The sequence below is a fragment of the Emydura macquarii genome, unplaced genomic scaffold (genome assembly GCF_026122565.2).
Source record: "Emydura macquarii macquarii isolate MOO-44397 ecotype Brisbane River unplaced genomic scaffold, CSIRO-AGI_Emac_v2 contig_1363, whole genome shotgun sequence".
In the NCBI taxonomy this organism is placed as follows: Eukaryota; Metazoa; Chordata; order Testudines; family Chelidae; genus Emydura; species Emydura macquarii.
Window position 1 is genome coordinate 19,907,378 of NW_027131500.1, and position 20,026 is coordinate 19,927,403.

The 20,026-nt window shown below is 42.5% G+C and overlaps 2 protein-coding genes across 2 annotated transcripts in view; one reads left to right on the forward strand and one right to left on the reverse strand.

Annotated features, from left to right (window-relative positions):
• The window catches only part of TLR2 (toll like receptor 2), a 147,314-nt gene that overhangs the window by 76,157 nt on the left and 51,131 nt on the right, over positions 1 to 20,026 (reverse strand). The gene's annotated exons all lie outside the window — the stretch shown is intronic.
• Positions 14,718 to 19,905, forward strand: SFRP2 (secreted frizzled related protein 2). The gene is made up of 3 exons (XM_067551992.1): positions 14,718 to 15,494; positions 16,821 to 16,901; positions 18,710 to 19,905. Exons 1-3 carry the CDS (start codon positions 14,756 to 14,758, stop codon positions 19,012 to 19,014), a joined length of 1,125 nt encoding a protein of 374 aa, XP_067408093.1. The 5' UTR covers positions 14,718 to 14,755; the 3' UTR covers positions 19,015 to 19,905.

Below are 20,026 nucleotides of genomic sequence, written 5' to 3' on the forward strand. Positions count from 1 at the left end.
AAAATAATTCCTATGTGACTTTTGATTTTTCACAACTGGACTACAAAACTAGTGTGATAACACACACACACAACAATTGCTCAGTCCTAACTTTGGTTAAATTCCCCTCTTATCAGACTAAGCCAAAGACTAACCAGCAACAATCTTACCATTAAGCCAGTATTTCTCAATCTTTTAGGTAGCAAGTACCCCCTAACTTCTGAAAATTTTAATAAGTACCCCAACACTCAATTTTCCACTCTGAGAAATGCAATCTTTTTCCCCTTTACCACTGGACAACTGTATTTCTCGTAAAGCAGGAAAGTTCTGAGTTCTGCAGTGCTGTGTGGCTGTGGCAGATCACAAAACCCCCTGCTGTTTCTCCCATCCCTCCTCCCCTTCCTCCATATAGGAGCAAAGGTCGCCAGTCAATCACTATGGCCTGATGACAGGGTCACTTGGTGTTCTCCTCACACAGGCGGGAACTTGTGAGGTATGAGCAGGCACTAGCGGCCCACCAGAGTTGATAGCAGCGCTCCCCATGGCCATCCCTAGGGGGGTGCGGGCTTGGGGCAAATCACACTGTGTGGGCCACCTGCCTTCCAGCTGGGAGCTAGGATCAGGTAGAAAGCAGGCAGCTGCCACCTGGCTTCCCCAGAAATCGGCGGCTGCCTCTCACCTCCCTTCACGGGTTTTTTGCCACGTACCCCCTGCTTCTGTCTCACATACCCCAAGGGGTACACATACCACAGGTTGAGAAACTGTGCATTAGAGAACAAAATTCTGCCTTCAGTTAGAACTTGTGCAATCCCATTATCTTCAATGGACTAGGGATTTGTTTAGAAACTGTAGTATAAAAAAAGCACGATTGTGAGTTTCACATTTTATTGCATGCAACAGTCTTCCATTGGTATTCTTGTCACTGCTAGATATAACTTTTAGGGGGAAAGCATCATTCTCTGTCATAGGGAGAAGGTCATGCTTGAGGCCTAACAACCTCTCTAGAGCCACATTATAGATTGTACGCAATTAACTTGTTAAATTTGCTTAACATCCAGAAAGCTACAGCTTTTTTAACCTTCTGCAACAGCAGCTGACCAACTTGTATTTCTCTTTCTATCCAGGTAGTTAACCTGGAGACATAGGTGGTTCCTGAAAGGGCTACCTCCTTTCCCCAGTTCTATCAGCCCAACCACATTTCATTTTCATCTAATTTATGCTGGTATAAATCAGGAATCATTCCATTGTAGTCAGTGGAGTTACAGTGGTTTAAGGGAGCTCAGAATCACGTCCATTATGTTCTTCTTTTGACTAGCACAGCTTTCCATTTCTGTGGTTTTTCTCATTATTTGATGGGATTCACGTTTATTAGGTATGGCTGCGTTTTCCTGGGTGTTATTGTTTATGCAGATTGATCTCTCTCCTGCAGTATTTTTCTCTTGATGGAAGGATATTTTTGCTCTTCAAGCACTATGGCTCTCTCTCATTCCTTGAGAACAGCCACGTTGAATAAGTCAATAAAAATAGTTTAAAAGATGTATCTATTTGTATATATTACATAATCTAGAGCAGTGGTTCCCGACCTTTCTGGCTCGAGGGACACAGATATCATTTTTACAACCCTGAAGGGCACCAGTCTCTGCCAGCAGCCCCTTCTCCCTTCCCCCTCCCCACTGCAGCCAAAGGGAAGGAGGTCAGAGAGGAAGCTCTCCCATCCCCCTGGCTGCAGCAGGGAAACTGCATGTGTCCTATAGCCCTGTGCACTCCACCTCAGTCCCTGGGTAGAGGTTCCCTTCTGCAGCTAGGGGGATGGGAGATCAGTGCTCCCCTCTCTCTGGCACCAGCAGGGACCCCAGCGCCTATGGATCCAGGCAGAGCGTTTTGCCGTGCTTCCTGCTACAGCCAGGGGGAGAGGAGCGCTGATCTCCCATCCCCTCGGCTGCAGCAAGGAGCCTGCACTGGTCTTGTAGCCATGCAGCAATGCACTCCGCCTGGGTCCTTAGGCAGCAGCTCCCTTCTGCAACCAGGGGTAGGGGAGCAGCGGGCCATTTTGAAAGACTCAGTGGGCCACTTTTGGTCCCCGGGCCACAGGTTGGGAACCCCTGTTCTAGAATTTTGCAAGATTAAACAACATACAATGTGTATATAATTTAAATACATTTCTTTCAGAATTTCAAATAAAAAGGTAAGGAATTCAAACTGATGTGATGAATGTGAAGCCAACTACACTTAAGAACCCATAATCACATTTTAGTGAGATGATTCAGTTTTGCAGATGAGTAGAGCAAAGAAATATTTCTTTTTCCCCATTGCAACGTAACATTAAAATCCAACAGCCTAGGGTTCATTGCCTTTATGGCCATTAAATCAAAAAGAGGACAACTAAGTAAGCATAATTATCACTAAAGCAAAGCTTAGTGCCTGTAAGATTCATCAAGGCATTGCCGCTTACCTACACACCGTAACTCTTGTAGCCAACTAGCCTTGCAGAGTTTTGACTGTAGCTTTTGTTTAGATTTCAGACGATGCCGTTTATTTTTTTAAAGTTAGCCGTCAAACTTAAATGTATTTGGTTTCCAAAATGAGTTAGGAGTTGCAGGAACTACACCTGTCAATAGAAGGGTTCCTGATTTTACAAATGGTTTGCTCTTTCCTGCTGCCGTGTGAAAAAGCCACACATCAAAGAGGCAAACTGACTGATTTACTATAGGGGGGAATAATGGAACAGACTACATTCTGAGCACAGTCAAATGCACAAAGTAAACTTGGCAAGACAGTTAATTGATTGGTCAAAAAATCTCAGTTAGCCCTCTTATCTGACCATTTATTGACAAATATTCCAGCAAGAACGCCCTGACACAGGTGGTGAGCTATCTTTCTGATTGCATCATGCAGGCCCAGATTAAAGAATTGTGGGCCTTGTGTATTAGGGAAATTGGGCTCCCCACCTTCCTTAAAGCACCGCCACCCCACACATACCCCACTCCACATAGATCTCAGAATGCCTCTCTCTCCCCACCCCACACATAGACACCCAAATGCCCCTCCCACCCACATATATTCCTACAACCCTCCACCAGCACCCACTTATCCTGACAACCTCCACACACATCCCAGCAGTCCTGACATCCATCCTGCTCACCACAGCCCCGAATACCTCAACCCCACTGGCCACAGCCCCCAACAACCCTCACTCATGTGCAATTCCTCACCCACAGCCCCCAACAACTCACCCTCAGCACCTCACCCACTGCCCCTGGGACCTTCCTGACCACTTACCAGCAATCTCCCTGCCTCCAGCTCAGTGATCTACTCCCATCATGGACTAGGGTGGTTTCTCTTGATCCTGGCCATCCAGATCTGCTCTCTTCTGTTGCCCGCCCCACACTCACACTGCCTTGCACCATTCAGGTCTGGCCCAGCCATGCCTCCATCAGGGTGGGGAGGTGACCAGGACAAATTTGAGTGAGTGGTGTTGTGATCGGACACGCAGGGTCACATTGCCACTCAGTTTTGGTATTCTTTTGTTCTCCAGAGGTCAGGCCTCCACTCTCTTCCCTCCCGCCCGCCCACCCGACAGGAGCCCTGTGCAAGTGCAGGAGGTGCATATTGGTTAATCTGGGAATGGCATTATTCTTTCAGTATTTAGAAATTCATTTAATTATTTCACATTTTTTGAGCTAAGAAAACTCAGTTAAGTAACTTGCTTTTTGTAATTAAGCAGAAGTATCTATCTAAAGCTAAGCCTACCAGAGACCATAAAGCAGCAGTTCCCAAACTGTGGGTTGCAACCCCAAGTGGGGATGCACAATCAGCAGATGAGGTGGCAGCAATCCCTGGTGTGCGGAGGATGTCATTTTTGTTCCGCACGGAGCAACCTCGTAACCTGACTCTTCAAAAATGACATCTTCCGTGTTGTCTGGGGTTCTGGGAGGAAATAGTTAATTAAAACGGGGTCATGTGGGCAAAAAATTTGGGAAACACTGCCATAAAGTCTTACTCTTTTTTTTACTGTAGTTACTAGTCTAATAAATAAGTGCTTTAAAATATTTGACCATTTTTTACATTATTTGACCAGTCAAATGCCCAACCCTGGCACAAAGTTAAAAAAAACCCTAGTGATTATTTTTTTCTTTATTCTCTTTTAATCTTCTATGCTACTTGTAACAATAATAGGGACAGCATTCTCAGACAGAAGTGTGGATTTTAAGTAGACAGTGTCCCTTTAATGTGTTTGAGAGTGTCCTAATTGCTTGAAACTGTCTAGCTTCTCTTTGCCTTACGTTTCCAATCTCTTCAGGCAGAGTTTTCGTTTTCCTTCTTGTTACTTGCTGATCAGGTCTTTTCCATTTCTTCGACCCCCGTGTTAGGGATCAGGTTACTGTAGAGCTCCTCACATCAAGACACTGAGACTCAATATTGAGGTTCCACACATAACGGTGAGTTTTATTGATCCTGGCTAAACTATGCACATATCCTTAGTCCACAATGCCCAGCCCATCTAGCTGGACTGGGCACTGGGCATATGCTCTGGGAAAAGAGAATAGGCATCTTTACCCTAAGCATACAGAGCAGCTTCAGAGACTATTTCAGTCAAAGGCAGACACAAACCTGGGTTTCCAACACTGCTCAAATTGAAAAAAAAAATTGAAAGATCCAGTTTTCATAACCAGAAATGAACAATTTTCCAGTGACAGCCTAAAGAAAAAAAATACAGCTTGATGTTTTGTGGCCATTTAAGGAATAATTTAGTGACAACGTCAATATTTAGTTAAAAGGAGAAATACAGATTTGTCACAGCAGTGCTAACTAAAGAAAATCTCCCTAAAATACATAACAGTCATCTAAGCATTGAAAATATGCACCCAAAAGACAAGGCATATTTTGCTCTAGTATGATATGACTGCTCAGATAAAAGACATTACAGCTTCTTGTGAGTTGTCTGATCACTTCTGAAAAGCATAAACAAACAAAACTGAGGCAGTATCATGAAATCCTAGAGCGATGGTGACAAAGGCTAGGAGAGGATTTAATTGGACAATAAAACCTATTTCTCAAACCTGAGAATAGCTATGTAATAGGTGTTACACACAGACAGTGGTGAAATGCGATATGTAAATTCAGATGGTATTTTAAAGCAAAATCTCAGATCAGTTCAGTTCAGCTGTTGATCTGACAAGATCTCACTGTGAATTATGGGTGGGATTTTTAAAAGTGCTCTATCTTGGCCTCACTCTAATCCCATTTACATCAACGGGAATTTCAGTGGGAACGGAGTTAGGCCAGCACTGAATACATCTGAAAATCCCACCCTACATTTCACCATGAGCAAGATCCTTCAATGAGGGGAGGAAAAATGGAAAAAAACTCATTTCCCCTGAACAAAAGTATAAGAATCTTCAGCGAGATTCCTCATGAGTATAACTATAGGGAGCCTTTTGCTAAAACTTCTCCATGCTTAACTGAACTGAAAGAAACACTAGAAGTTATTGTTTTTTATTTGTTATAGAGCACTGCATAGATTTCTCATTCAAGGATGGGGCCAGGGTGCTGGAACAATTTGTATAATGGGGGTGCTGAGAGCCATTGAACCAGACTGTAAACCCTGTATGCCACCTCAAGCCAAAACCCCTAGTCCCAGCACCTTTGTGGTAGGCCTGCTACAAGCAATAATAGGAGACTGTCACTGTGCCTATGAACTTAGAGATCATTCACCAAGTGGGATGGACAAACAAGAGAGGGAACAATGGTGGGAATTTCATGCAGTTACTGAGGTAGCTACTGAGCAACTTGATGGTTCCTGAAGAATGGCAATAAAATAGTGAGACTTGGCATACAATAACTACGATTATTTTCTGCACCTACTATGGAAGGCCTAGCGAACAAAAATACCACATTGATAGGCAGTGAAGATGGGTACAGTGTTATGAGTTCTTCACTTTTTATGTGGCCATGGATTAAGCATGTTCAAAGCAGCAAAAAAGCAAATTAATATAGTTGATATTATTTATTACAGCATGTTTAAGCAAACCTCTATCCACTTTTTGCCTGTTAGTACACATAATGCATACACTAGGATAGCCTTCACTCTTCTTTTCCCTGTTCATTCCTCAACCCGCAGATGTGTCCCTGAAAAAGTTAGTGGTGGTGTTTCTTTGACAATCTGAGATTATATAAAATTTGAGTACAGGAGCGATAGGGAGAGAAATGGTTTTATAGGGATAGATAGTACATAGACACACTATAATAGTCACTGTGTTCTACTGCTGCCTTTTAACCTAGACCTTTGTACTCTGAGAACTGTTTTTCAGACCCCTTATACTCTCTCTCCACTCTTTTAAGGTGATGTAAGCACTTTATTGTCTTACAGAGTTAAGGCATTTTAACCGCATACTGTGCCTTAAGGATCTAAAGCGACTTAAATGCTTATGCTACTTTAAGGATTTCATGTGGCTTAACTGTATATGCCACTTTGTGAATTTATGGAAGCTTAAAAGCTTATGCTCCCTTTTAAAAACAATAATAAAGTGGCTTAAAAGATTATGACATTTTAAGGATGTTTTCCTCTTTTTTTTTTTTTTCCCCTGCTTGTCTTAAAAAAGTATAGGAAATGAAATTAAATGAAAAAATATGTTAACATAACATTAAGGTTGTAAATTTAAACCAAAAATAACTAAAGTGCAAAAGCTAAGATTTCTAAAGCAGCATGAATTTGTCCACCCTGTAGCTATAGAGGATTTTTCTATTCCTCATTTTGTTAAATAATAATGTGACTTTTTATCTATTACTTTTTTACCAATTATCTTTTATCATAAAGTATTCAGGATATTCAACAAAACTGACAATGCTTCTATAGGAAGCTGTTTCCTGATTATTTTTGTTTGAAACGTGCAACCTTTGAATTACGTCATCATATCAGACAAATTGATCCAGATCGATAAATAGATTGATCAATCTGGGTTTGCTTTGACAAAATGCTTTCAAAGTAACTCATTTCATTCCGGGAGCTAATGGTGGGCCCACTTTTTATGCTGAGCATGTCCTCCAGATTTGCACTCAAAAAATTTTCCTGAAGAAACTAATTCCATCTGTTGCCTCTACCACAAATCGCCTTTATTATATTGACTTTACTCTCTTTACGCTCTTATCTGCTGGCAATAAATTCCCACTAGAGTGGAACACCAACTTAGCCAGTGACCCTAGACAGACAATAGAACAGGTCCTTGCAGACACTCTCAACTGATTTCGCTCTCGCTCTCTCTTTCTCAATTGCCTCGTTTGTGCGGGTTTATTCCAGAGATCCGACTGTGGGCAATTAGGAGAGCCTTCGTTTAAAGGGAGCTCATGGGGGCTGCAACAGATCAGTGGAGCAATAAATTACTCAGCCTTCAGAAGCAGAAGGGGACTGGAAGAAATGAGGGTGGGAGGTGAAAGGGTAAATGCAATCGACTGGAATCTCAGAATCTGACTCCAGGCTAAAGAAATTAGCAGCCTTGTAAATATCCACACTTGGCTAATGATGGGTATAACAGAAGCTGCAAAATATACAAATGAACTGTGGGATGCTCGAACCAAGAGGTGCATCCTCATAAAAACAATAGGAAAAGCAACGCCAAGCATTTACTACCATTATGTTCGGTTTTGAGCAGTAAAAACTAAGAGCCCCACATTTTTACAAAACAGCTGATCCGATGTCCCTGGGAGGACTTCTTCGTCCCTTTGCTTGCATGTTTCCAAATAAGAGCGGCCCATAAAGGCGAGCTCCAGGAAGATGGGACGAGCATGTGCCTTTGAAGAAAGCCTCTGAGATGCTGGCGGATCGGGCGCTCTCCTTCGGTTCACAAAGTTAAAGATCATTTCTGGGTAAAGAGGAAAATAAACCAAGCCTGAAAAATGGACACATGAGGAGGCTCTATTCTTTCGTTTCTGGCTTCTGTAGTAAATTAGTGTGCTGCTACCCCCTTTAAAAGGAACATGATGTGAAACGGGGTTTAAACAGAGTTCAAGCGAATTTATATACAGCTGAACCTTTTAACAAGGAACCAAGCTGCCACATAAATACACTAACATAGTATCACTAATAAATGATAAGCTAATTGTTCGTTACGTGCACTTTTTCAGGGCTCCTTTGCCCTGTGGATGGATATTAGCCAAGACTCGTGGTTTGCTCATTGTGGGGATCACAAAGCACCCAGCCTTTCTGTAATGCTGTTCTGCCCCAGCCTTTATTCCCAGGCAGCAGGAAGGTCCCAGCAGCGAAAGAAATTCCCTACCCCTGTAAGAAAGGGGTTAAATCAATGCCTGCTTGGGGGAATCAGAGAAGGACTTAGATTTACTCCAGTATGAAGTGGCGTCTAACGTGCTAAGTAGGTGGGGAAATGCAGCCAAGGGCCATAAATATCTCATTAGATTCATTTCCAGTTAAGCATGAAACAGTGGCTGTTTATTGGAGTGAACACGTGCAGCAGGAGAATCCAAGGGCTGAGTCCCCTCGGGCCATGGATGAGACTTGAGAGCAGGAAGAGGCTGTCTGAGAAGGACACCACTGGCTGTAGCAATAGCATTGTTACTTCACTTCCCCTTCTAGCACCTTCCCTTCCTCTTGATGCCACTTCACCCATATCCTTCTCCTCCTCCACTTCCCTTCCAGTTCACTGCAGCAGCCCCCTTCTCCCTGCTTCATTTTATACCCCTGGTCATTAACTCCTCACTGCATTTCCCCATCCTCTCATTCACATCCAAATATAGCATTACTGAGAAAGTAAACCAAGGCAGGGAACTGGTGGCAAGAGAATGGGAAAGAATCTGGCAGCAGCCTTTCCACCCCTTCTGCCAGTAGATGCCTCTCGTGTAAATCCCTCCCCCCCAACCATAAGGATTTTTCTTTATAAATGTTTAATACAAAGCGTTTATGTGATTAATAAATTATCTGGAAAGTGCATGAAACTGAGGTGCCTCCTCCTTCAAACTGCTGTACTCAAAAGTGTGTATAACTTGTGTATTTCCATTCTCTACAAATCCAGTAAACTCTCTTTGGAAGAGGCAACCATGAATACGTTAATCTTCTATTCCACGGTTTGGGAAGATGAGTTTTACCATTGACTTCAGAGGCAAACTAATGGTTTCACTGTAGGGACAACAAATCCAGCTTTTAAAAGAGAATGAAGTCTCAAACGACACACTCAAGAGTGCCTCGCAAATCAACCTCTTTTCTGAACAATTTTACATGTAGCAAATTCACATTCCTTTTATGGGCCTGCCTCTCTTTTACAGCTCTCTCTTGAGCTTTTGAATTTCATTACAAAGATATTCAGAAATTCTGTTTGTGTTAGGGAAACATATTATTAACATTGGAGAAAATGTACTGCCTCAAGGCTGCAGCCATTTGGTGTCACTCCAAATTAAGTTAACCGCGATTTTGGTAACACCTCCTTACCAAACATACTTTACAGTTTAGTTACACAATTGCAGTGATGCATTTATAGCCACAGACCTATATTTTCAAAAGTGACTAAGGATTTCGGGTGCCCAAATTGAGACTCTTTAAAGGGTCTAATTTTCAGAAAGTGCTGAATACCTGCCCTCTGAAAATCAGGCCACTTTAATGGGTCTCAGATAGGGCACTGAAGATCGCTAGTCACTTTTGAAAATGTAGGTCTTGGTGTTTTATTTGAAGGTATTAGCTTTATTTAAACAAATGCATTGGCAAAGTCTGGTGTGCAGATATAACTCAACATAATAATATGTTGCTATTTTCTTTGTAGTCTACAAAGTAGTAAGTACAAACACACAATCAACTAGGACACTAGTTGGAAAGTTAGATTACTATTATTGTTTTGCACAAATCTGTAATGCCTTCCAGAGTTATGCTAGGATCTTTCATGCTAATCCAGGTGGTGCATGTCAGTAGTGTGTTTAAACTATAAAATGTATGAACTGACAGCCCTGGAACATAATTTCACTTAAGAAGAGCTGAAACACAATACCAATTTTAAACAGAGTCTCATTCCAAATCCAATCCCGTTCTTGAACCAAATCATTTCATGAAAATCAACCAGAGCCAGACCGATAAAGACAAGGTTGAAAAGTGTCTTTACCAGAAGCTGTAATCTGATATGTCAAACTTCCTAGGTATCTCTGCAAAAGGGACAAGCAGAGCGCAGGCCCCCTTGATTTAATCCCTCGTCAGTCTATTTCTAAACAAAGAAGTTCTCATTCTCCTAAACTATTTTAAACAACAACCTCTCTCTCACAAACACCCACAGGCACACCTGTAAAATTGATCTTGCAACTTGGGTGCCGCTGAGAGAGAATATTTAACAGGAAAATATCTTGACCCAGAGCTAATTCAGCAGTTTCTAGTTTCAACAAAGCTTCCTGATGTGCAAGAGTAATGATAGAGAATATACGCATTCAAGCCTGCAGTCTACCAGAGTTTACAACGACAAGACCAACATCAACCTTTCAGTCTAAAGCACTCCAAAATTTTATACTAAAAGAATCCGAAATGAGAAGAGTAAATATTGCTTGGGGCCTTGGGGTTTTAAAATATGCTCAGGTCATCTCACATTTACAGGAAACTGGTGCTCCAAGTCTGGTTTAAAAATGCTATTGTATTATGAAGTCTTATCTAAAGTCAAGGCTAATCCTTGAAAAGCACAGTATGGTCCCCATCTTACTCCTATTGAAGTGAATGGCAAAAATCTCCTTGACTTCATTGACTGCAGGATCCTCTCCTAAAACGTTAGCCCCTTTGTCAGAAAATAGCTCCTCCCCTTGACCTAAATACAGTCTCTGAGCTTCATTCCCACCGTCTTGCAAATGACTACACAGCTTGCACCTATGAACAGTGGATATAAAAGACTACCGCCAATGTACAGGAGAGAAGAATTGTGTTTCGGTCATGTTTCAGACCCCCTTTGCACAAGTGTACATGACTACCCAACAGGAAGGCAGTAGCAAATGAAGCCCTCTGAATGACAAAACTACACAAAGTAAGCAGAGGTCAGTACAGCTAGTCAAATGTAGGGTTAGCCTCTACTACCCCAGTGAACTCACTATGAGTTTTGCTAATGATTCCAGTGGGAGCACAACAGGGATCTGAAAGCACATATCTTGTGGAAACAAAAGAATCTGAAATATCTTGTATCACTCTCTAAGAAACTAGACAGGAAGCCTTCAACTCAGATATCACAGTCTGCAGAGCACATTGCCACAGAATACTATTGAGGCCAAAAGCTTAGTAGATTTAAAAAAAAAAGGATAGGACATTAATATTGATAACAAGAATATCTAGAGTTAGAGAATAGCTTTTTTTAAAGAAAGCATTTCAGAAGGGATATAAACCTCATGGGGCAAGATATAAACCAACCTCTAAATAATGGGGATGAGGAAGAAACTTTCCCTGTTATTATTCCATAACTGCCTATTATGGGATGTCTTGCATCTTCCTCTGACAGGGCTGGTATTGGCCACATTCAGAGACTGCATATTGGACTAGATCAGGGCTTCTCAAACGTTTTTTGCTAGGACTCCCTTTGAAAATACTTCAGGCTCTGACAACCCTCCCCCCCAATGCCATGCCACCCTTACTGGCATGCACAAGGGTTGACATCTTTCGACACCCCCCCCACATAATAACCTCACGATCCCCTGGGGGGTCATGACCCCCAATCTGAGAATCCCTGGACTAGATGGACTCGTATGGCAACTCCTATATCCTGGTGGGGTGGGGATATAATAGTGAGAAACTGTAGGTGTATGGTCCAACCTGCATATCTTGAGCACCTAGAACTCCTGACAACTTCTGCAAATGCACTGACACACTGGAAAAATCTGTTTATCAAATACCTGGTCAGATAATGTATACAAAAGGTGCCTTCTTGGTTCATGTCCAGTTACATGGTAACTGATGAACAATGGTATAATACACCCTTACAGATATTCTACTTGCATTCTTCTTAACAAAACATGAACAAAGAATATGACCCCCAAGATTTCTGGAACTTCAGTCGGTTAGCTAAATGTGTATGGATTACAAGATACGTTCCTAATTAGCCACAATCATGATTTCCAAGTCTAGCATCATACCACATCTATAAGGAAATATTTAGCAATAGATGAATGAATGTGGTTTACCACACAAAGATATTACCTATCCCTTGTACCTTCAAATAGCAATGTTGTCATAAATAATTTTACTAAATCTCAGAGATGTGCAATTGCAGATTACAAAGAAGCTGTCTTGTGAATGGGATCCCAACACCTCCTCTCTTGTAAATCAATGCAATATCCAATTCTTTAAATATGTTTCTAGATAAAGACAGAACAAATGGTTTAAAAGAGATTCACGCACATTTTATTCTCACTATAGAACAATTCATTGTTTACCCTTGGCAAAGTGTTTAGAGATACTGTTTGAAAGGTAATAAAGTTCTTGCAACTGGGCAAAAGATTGAGGTTCCAGCTTTTCCTTGGTAAAATGCAACTGTGGAGTAGGGACATCCCAAAAGGGGGTGAACTTCCAGGCTTGGTCCTGAAGTCAATGGCAAACTTCTCACTAACTTTAATGTGCCCTCCCTCCCTCTGCTGAGAGAGGGAATGGAGTATTCTCTCCCAGTGCCCCTTACTGGTCACAGGTGCATGCAGCCAGAACAGCCTGATTAGAGGGCAGGGGTTGAAAGGAGGTCTGAAATTGTATACAATCTCTCCCAGTTTTGAACAATGTGTTCCCAGATTCAGATTGCTCCATCTGCATTAATTAGCAGAAAGATTCAGTCTGGAAAAACTTCTTTAGAGCGTGGTTCAGTTACATAGACATGTGACAGCCTGGTGGTTCAATTCAAAGAGGCCTCCCTATGTATAATCACAGCTGTGGGAAGGTAAAAGCCCTGTTGCCATAAACCTCAAAGGAGGATGTGTGGTGTGGGAGAGAGTCTTCATTTTCAAGGTAAGACAGGCATTGAATCCCAGCCCAGCTTCATCTCTATAGTACATTTTGTGTAGCACCACGCTGCCCTTAAGATGTTGTACAGCCTCCTCACTTTTTCCCCCCTCAAGACTTCCATCTGCATTTCATGCAATGAACTGACCTCTGGTGCTTGCACTGAAGAAGGAAAGGGGAGCTCATACGGTAATAGCACCAGCAGCAAAGATTTCCTAACGTTTCACTTGGGCAAGAAGAAAAGGATGCAACTAAAACAAAAAGAAAACTTGAATCACAGACATGCAGTACTAGATCTCACCACCAGGGGCACTGCTCCAGGTACCTAGCTCAAACACTATCACATCCAATTAGGGGAACACCGCGTTCTACAATTATTTCCCCGTTTGATCACAGATTCCCATAGCTCATCTCATTTGTTTTCTTCTGTATTTTCTCTAGAAAATGGGTTGCTTTTTCTTACTATAGGGTGAACGAGTATAATGGACTTAGTTTTGTCCTTTTTCCTGAATCCTGGCAACTATTGAGCCACGTTTTATTTTATTTTTAAGTATGCAATATTTGTGCATTTCTTTCATTAGATTGGGCAGAGGGGCTTTGGGCGCTTATAAATGCATAAGTATAAACAATAAATAACAATTACTACAAGGCAAAAATTAGCCTGCAAAAGGCTTCTCCTTAACACTAATGAGTAAAGATTGATCCCTGCGATTAAAAAAAGATAGAAATCCTAGGGAGCCAGTTAATGCCGTTCAGTCAAAGTGCTGAGTTGGGGGGTCTTTACTCAGTTCTCCCTGAGAATTGGAGACAGATTAACCATGAATTAGTCTATGAGCCAATCTTTTTCACTGTGATTTATACACTCCATCTACCCAAGTAAAGCTCTTTTTCCTTTATTGAAGCAAGCATCGGAAAAAGAAGCTTTAAAATGAATAGCAAACACAAGGGGAGATCTGTGGCACTTGAAAGACTAACACATTTAATTTCTACAGGCATAAACTTTCGTGGGCTCCAGCCCACTTGTCAGATGCAGTGGGTCCGAGGAAGTGAGCTGAAGCCCACGAGAGCTTATGCCTGCAGAAATTAAATGTGTTAGTCTTTCAAGTGCCACAGATCTCTCGTGTTTGCGGTGTACAGAGTAACACGGCTACCCCTCTGGACCGCTTTCAAATATATATCATCCTTCAGATTGTATTATATATAATACATTCAAATATAATATATTGATCTGAAGGATTATCTCCGCAGAAAGAGAGTGTTAGTCCTACCGCTTCTTTTTCTGAGGCTTGTTTCTATATACACACATGGTGTGCTAATCACCAGGGGACCTCTTCAAGCCAGGTTCAGGGGAAGTAAAGGTCGAAGCAGCTACACTCCCGAGCAGCGCTGCGAATCCGGGGCTAGGGCCAGTTTTAAAACGCAAATTGGCATGCACCAGGAACAGGTCAGAGGCGAGGACAGAGTCGGCGGGGGTCAGACTCGGACAAAACCACCGGTGTGAGAAGGCAGCACCAGCCCGGCGCGCTAAGCTAGGGAGGGAGACCAGCGTTCAAGGGGCCCGCGGTTTCCGCTGGAAGGGGCAGAGGAAGCGATCGCCGGACAATGGCTTTATTAGCCGCGAAGCTCACCTTTAAAAGCGAGCCCCGAGGCGACAGCGGCTCGCCCTGCGTGCCTGAACAATGAGCGGCTCGGGCTTTGGGGGCTCTTTGTTCAGAGGGGTTTAAAGAAAACAAACCCCACCACGCACCGTGGCGTTTCTCGCCAGGGTTTCCTGCCAAAAGCGGATCCCCCGAGGAGCAGCAGCCCGAGAGAGTAGTGACCAATCCTTCCCGGATGGTTGTCGGGAGGCTCCGCCCAGCCCCGGCCATTTGCATACAAAAATCCGGAGCACGCTTCTTTGCACAGCATCTCGATCAGTCCGTCCACCCCCGGCCCCCCGCCAGAGCCCGAGCCTCCGGAACAGCTGCATGTAGTCTAAGGCGAGCGGAGAGCTCCTCTCTCTGTGCCCCAGCCGGCTTTCTGCCTTTGCCAGCCCGGTTCCCCCCCCCCCGCCCCGTTTTAGCGCGAGTCACCATGTCTCAGGGACACGGCTCTCTGTTCCTGATCTTTCTGGCCTCGCACTGCCTGGGGGCGGTACAAGGGCTCTTTCTCTTCGGCCAGCCCGAGTTCTCGTACAAGAGATCCAACTGCAAACCCATCCCCGCCTCCCTGCTGCTGTGCCGGGGCATCGAGTACCCCAACATGAGGCTGCCCAACCTGCTGGGGCACGAGACCATCCAGGAGGTGCTGGAGCAGGCGGGCGCCTGGATCCCTCTGGTTCAGAAGCAGTGCCACCCGGACACCCGCAAGTTCCTCTGCTCGCTCTTTGCGCCCGTCTGCATTGATGACCTGGATGAGACCATTCAGCCTTGCCACTCGCTCTGTGAGCAGGTGAAGGACAGTTGCGCCCCAGTTATGTCTGCCTTCGGCTTCCCCTGGCCTGATATGCTGGACTGCAGCCGCTTCCCCCAGGACAACGACCTATGCATCCCCCCGGCTAGCAGCGACCATGTCTTCCCTACCCCCCGAGAAGGTAAGACTGATTCTGCTGCAGCCTCCTGCTCTCTTTTGGCACTCTTCTTTCAAGGAGGGCTTCATGGACTCCCCTGCATATTGTAACGGCTCAGGAACCATATCCCCCATTATACTCCCCGGCACATGCCCACGGTGTCAGCTGTGCCCATGCCAGGGGCTAGGGAGACATCTCCACTGCAGTTGTAGATGTGTTGGCCCTAAGTGAGAAAATACGAACTTTTAAAGCAGCGGGAAAGGAATGGCTTGCTTCTGCGAACAGGTTTTTTAAGAGTGAACAGCGGTTGCTTTGCGACTTTATTTACTCTTATAGTTTTTGTAGGGTTGCTAAAAAGAGAGCTAGATAGCGGAGCTGAAAAAAGGCTTAGATCTTTGATCGATCAACAAACCAATTTAACACGGGAAAAGTCCGAATCGACAGTTATTTCGAATCAAGGAAGCCCCTTCCACTGGTACCCGCTTTTATTTTGGGGCGGTTTTTAATTCATGCAAAAGGAGAGGTCCCCTTAGTTTTAAAAGGGGTGGGCGGGTGAGAGTTGCTATACAAAGCCCATCAGGAGAAAGGAAACCTCGTGCGCTCTTAATATTCTTTCACAAAAACAAAAACAAAAACCTCCTCGTGGGAGGGAAGGGGGAGGGTCCTTAATCCTTTTCAGGAGATTCAACAGGAACTCCTTTTCAATCTCCTGCTTCATTCTAGGGAGATCTTAAATCAATGGCAAAGTTGCTTAGCAATCTTTTCTGACATGCTGCAGCGTGACTTTCCAATCCTCTTTAGATTAGATGGCTAATTCACTGGAAATGTTTTGCAGTTTTAAGAACATTTTCCCAGTTTAAGCGATAAACAAATCGACGCGGTAGAAATGCTTTTCTTCCTAGAGCTTTTAAGGGGAACTTTGGTGGTTTTGTAATTTTACTTTGATTCGCTGGCTCTGTACTGCTATGCACTTCAAAAATCTTCCTCTCCTTGTGCAAAAGGAAGGACTTTTACCAGAACTTGATCTAGATTATTTCCATAGCTGAAAGAATACACACAATTTACAGCACAAACGTAAACACAATTCATTCGTGTTTGAATGAAATCCCTCTTAGAATTAAATATACCAGTTCGTTTAGAGATGTTATGTTAACGAAACAATCTCTGTGTGATCAATTTTGGTGTCATTTAGGAAATGAAGGGTAAGTCAAAAGTTAAAGGCAGCTGTGCTAATTCTATAAAGGGCACATACTAGTTGGTAGAAAATCTCACTTCGCTTCAATGTTCCCAAACGCCACCTGCTGTTCTTTTTTAACCAAACCTGCTGAAAGCTGCTTCTTACATTTCCAGCACCAAAGGTCTGTGATGCCTGCAAAAACAAGAATGAGGATGACAACGACATCGTGGAAAATCTTTGCAAAAATGACTTTGGTAAGTGGGAAAAGAGCCCCCTGATTAGAATTCCAGAACTCAGGGTCCCCTCCCAAAGCAGGCAATGGGATTTCTGCCAGAGTCAGGACTACAGTCAGGGTTTAACCTTGACTCAACTCAATCTTTTTAAGATGCTATGTCAGAAGGATTCAGTCATCCAATGCAAAATCCTAGTCCTCAGAGTGGGGGGAAAAAAAAGTGTTTTAAAATGCTATCAAAATCAGATTTCTGTTTGGGACTTCCCTGTTTTATCTCAAAAACCAACAAAAGCACCAACAATAAAACTATCTAGATGTTAAATATTCGTTTATGCAGCAGACTGGGCAAGTGGAATAGTACCAAGAACAAGAGTAATTTGTAGTTTAAAACAGTGGCTCTCAACCTTTCCAGACTACTGTACCTCTTTCAGAAGTCTGATTTGTCTTACATACCCCCAAGTTTCACCTCACTTAAAAACAAATTGTTTACAGAATCAGACATAGATATATAGTGTCACAGCACACTATTACTGAAAAATTGCTTACTTTCTCATTTTTACCATATAATTATACAATTATAAATCAATTGGAATATAAATATTGTATTTACATTTCAGTGTAGAGTATATAGAGCGGTATAAACAAGTCCTTGTCTGTATGAAATTTTAGTTTGTACTAGTTCGCTAGTGTTTTTTATGTAACCTGTTGTAAAACTAGGCAAATATCTAGATAAATTGATGTACCCCCTGGAAAACCTGGGGGTGATCATACCCCTGGTTGAGAACTATTGGTCTAAAATACTGTCTACAGGAAAAAATGGAGGAAGGATTTCATATAGGGGTGCAAGAGAGTCACATGCCCAGTCTCAAACATTTGTAAAGACTTTCTTTGCAGATTATAAATGAGCCTCTACATACGATTTAACAGAGAAGATGGAGATCTATGTATATATCCAAAATGGGAAGATTCTGGATTAGAAGAGGCCAGGAAAGCTCCTTTAACAGGGAGAACTGGGGAACTGCACACTTTGGAGCATGCATATTTCAAGAGAAGAAAAAAACTATTATAATAGTTTAATGTTTATAATTGCAGGTGGATCTGTAGTGTAAATCTCTAAAGTAATTAAAATGTGTCCTCTGAAACAAAGTTATTATAATGACAATGTATTCAGATAGCCTAGCAAACCGTGCATGAGGGATTCAGATAAAACCTTTTAGAGCTAAACATGTTGTGTAAGTTCTTAAAGAACCTTGTATTTCCTTCTCCTAGTTATTTTACCAAATCAAATGCAGCTGTTAGGTCAACTCTCCTTCTATGTGATCTATTCTTTCAAAAAACAATACATGTGAAATATCATTTCCTTAGAGGTTTACCTAAAAATCCTCTCCAGACTAATAAATTAAGTTTAAAGTTTTCAACCATAGAAGAGATCAGATTTCAAATTAAATTTCAGTTCTTCCCCAATCCCTCCTTTTCAAATTCTAGCATTTCAGTAAGAATGTCTAGTGCTGGGTTAAAACCTAGCGCATATTTAATGTACAAACTGTGCCCTCTCTGTGTTTGCAAACATTAGGAAAACTAGAGAAAAGATTCATTTAGAAAAGAAGAAAAAAAAAACCCTAAGGTTGATTCAAACTGAGATGACTTGCATGCACTTAGTGGCTTTAGAAACTGAGCCACCTGCTGCCCATTCTGTCAGCCCCTGACAGTTTAATTAGCAATAGAAGACCTCCCTCCCCAGGTCCCCTTTATGTGCACTAATGGGAAAAAAACCTCTCTCAATCTCTCTCATCCCACTTCTCCCTCCCCCCTCCTCTCTTCCCCTATTAGCCCTGAAGATAAAAGTGAAGGAGATCACATACATCAATGGGGACACCAAGATCACCCCTGAAACAAAGAGCAAAACCATCTACAAGCTGAATGGGGTGACGGAAAGGGATCTGAGGAAGACAGTGCTCTGGCTCAAAGGTGGCCTGCAGTGTACCTGTGATGAGATGAATGACATAAATGCACCCTATTTAGTGATGGGACAAAGGCAGGCTGGGGAGCTGGTGATCACCTCGGTGAAGCGGTGGCAGAAAGGGCAGCGGGCGTTCAAACGATTCTCCCGCAGCATCCGCAAACTGCAGTGCTAGTCATTTCCACTCTAGTCACTTTCACCCCTAATCACTTACACCAGCTGCCCCAGTTCTGAGCTCTCCAAGCCTCTCGCACCTTCTTGTTTCAGCCTTTCTGAACCACAAGATATAGCAGGCATGGGATACGATGGCTGTTTGTATAAAACAAAGAGGAGGGGACTGGACTCGATGACCTCTCGAGGTCCCTTCCAGTCCTACAATTCTATGAAAGCCCGCCCCCCTCAAATTTTGTAAATATATTAAAACTAATAAAAATCATGAATATTTTTGTGAAGTATTAAAATATCTTGCTTAAAGCTAGGGGTTTTTTGTTCATTTGTTTTTGTTTGGCTTGATTTGTGCATAGGTGCAAATGTGACTTTGGTCTGAATTTTTTTCCCCCCCTTCATTTTGGGAAAGCTGGTCAATTAGTATCATCACCTTTCTCTATACACATGCGTTGGAGTGCGTCAGAGAGAATTACACACAGAGAGAGGGCAACAAATGTTTTCCCTTTTTGTTGGCCGAGTACATTGGATCTGATTTTATCCATGTTTGAAATGGCAGCCATCTATTTTAACACTATAAAGGAAACCATTACAACTTCTGGATAAGGTACATATGCATCAATAAAAATAAGTTAACCATCTGAATATTTTATTTTCATCAAGGCTGACCCTCTCCCCCCCAAAAAACCAGTTTTGTAACTGACTGATCTGAATACAGCTTTTAACTTTTTTTAAACTTTGCAAATGAAATCATTTGTAGCCTAACTGTAACATGGTTAACCTAAAAAAGTTGTAAAATATTGCTTTAACCAACCTTGTAAATATTCCAGATAACCGTTATATTCTTGTATATACATTTTACATCGCAGTTTACCCATTGTCTTCATTTATTTTTTGAGTGGGGGGTATTACAATGAGTTTTGAAAATAAGAGAATGGAGAAGAACCACCACAAATAGATTTTTATCATAATACAGCAAAACTTGCACCAAAGTCCCCAACTCCAATAGTCAATAAATAACC

Coding starts and splice junctions, on each gene's coding strand:
- SFRP2 (XM_067551992.1), top strand. CDS start 14,756: ATGGTTGTCGGGAGGCTCCGCCCAGCCCCGGCCATTTGCATACAAAAA. Junction 15,495..16,820: donor CTTCCCTACCCCCCGAGAAG/GTAAGACTGATT, acceptor TTACATTTCCAG/CACCAAAGGTCTGTGATGCC. Junction 16,902..18,709: donor TCTTTGCAAAAATGACTTTG/GTAAGTGGGAAA, acceptor TTCCCCTATTAG/CCCTGAAGATAAAAGTGAAG.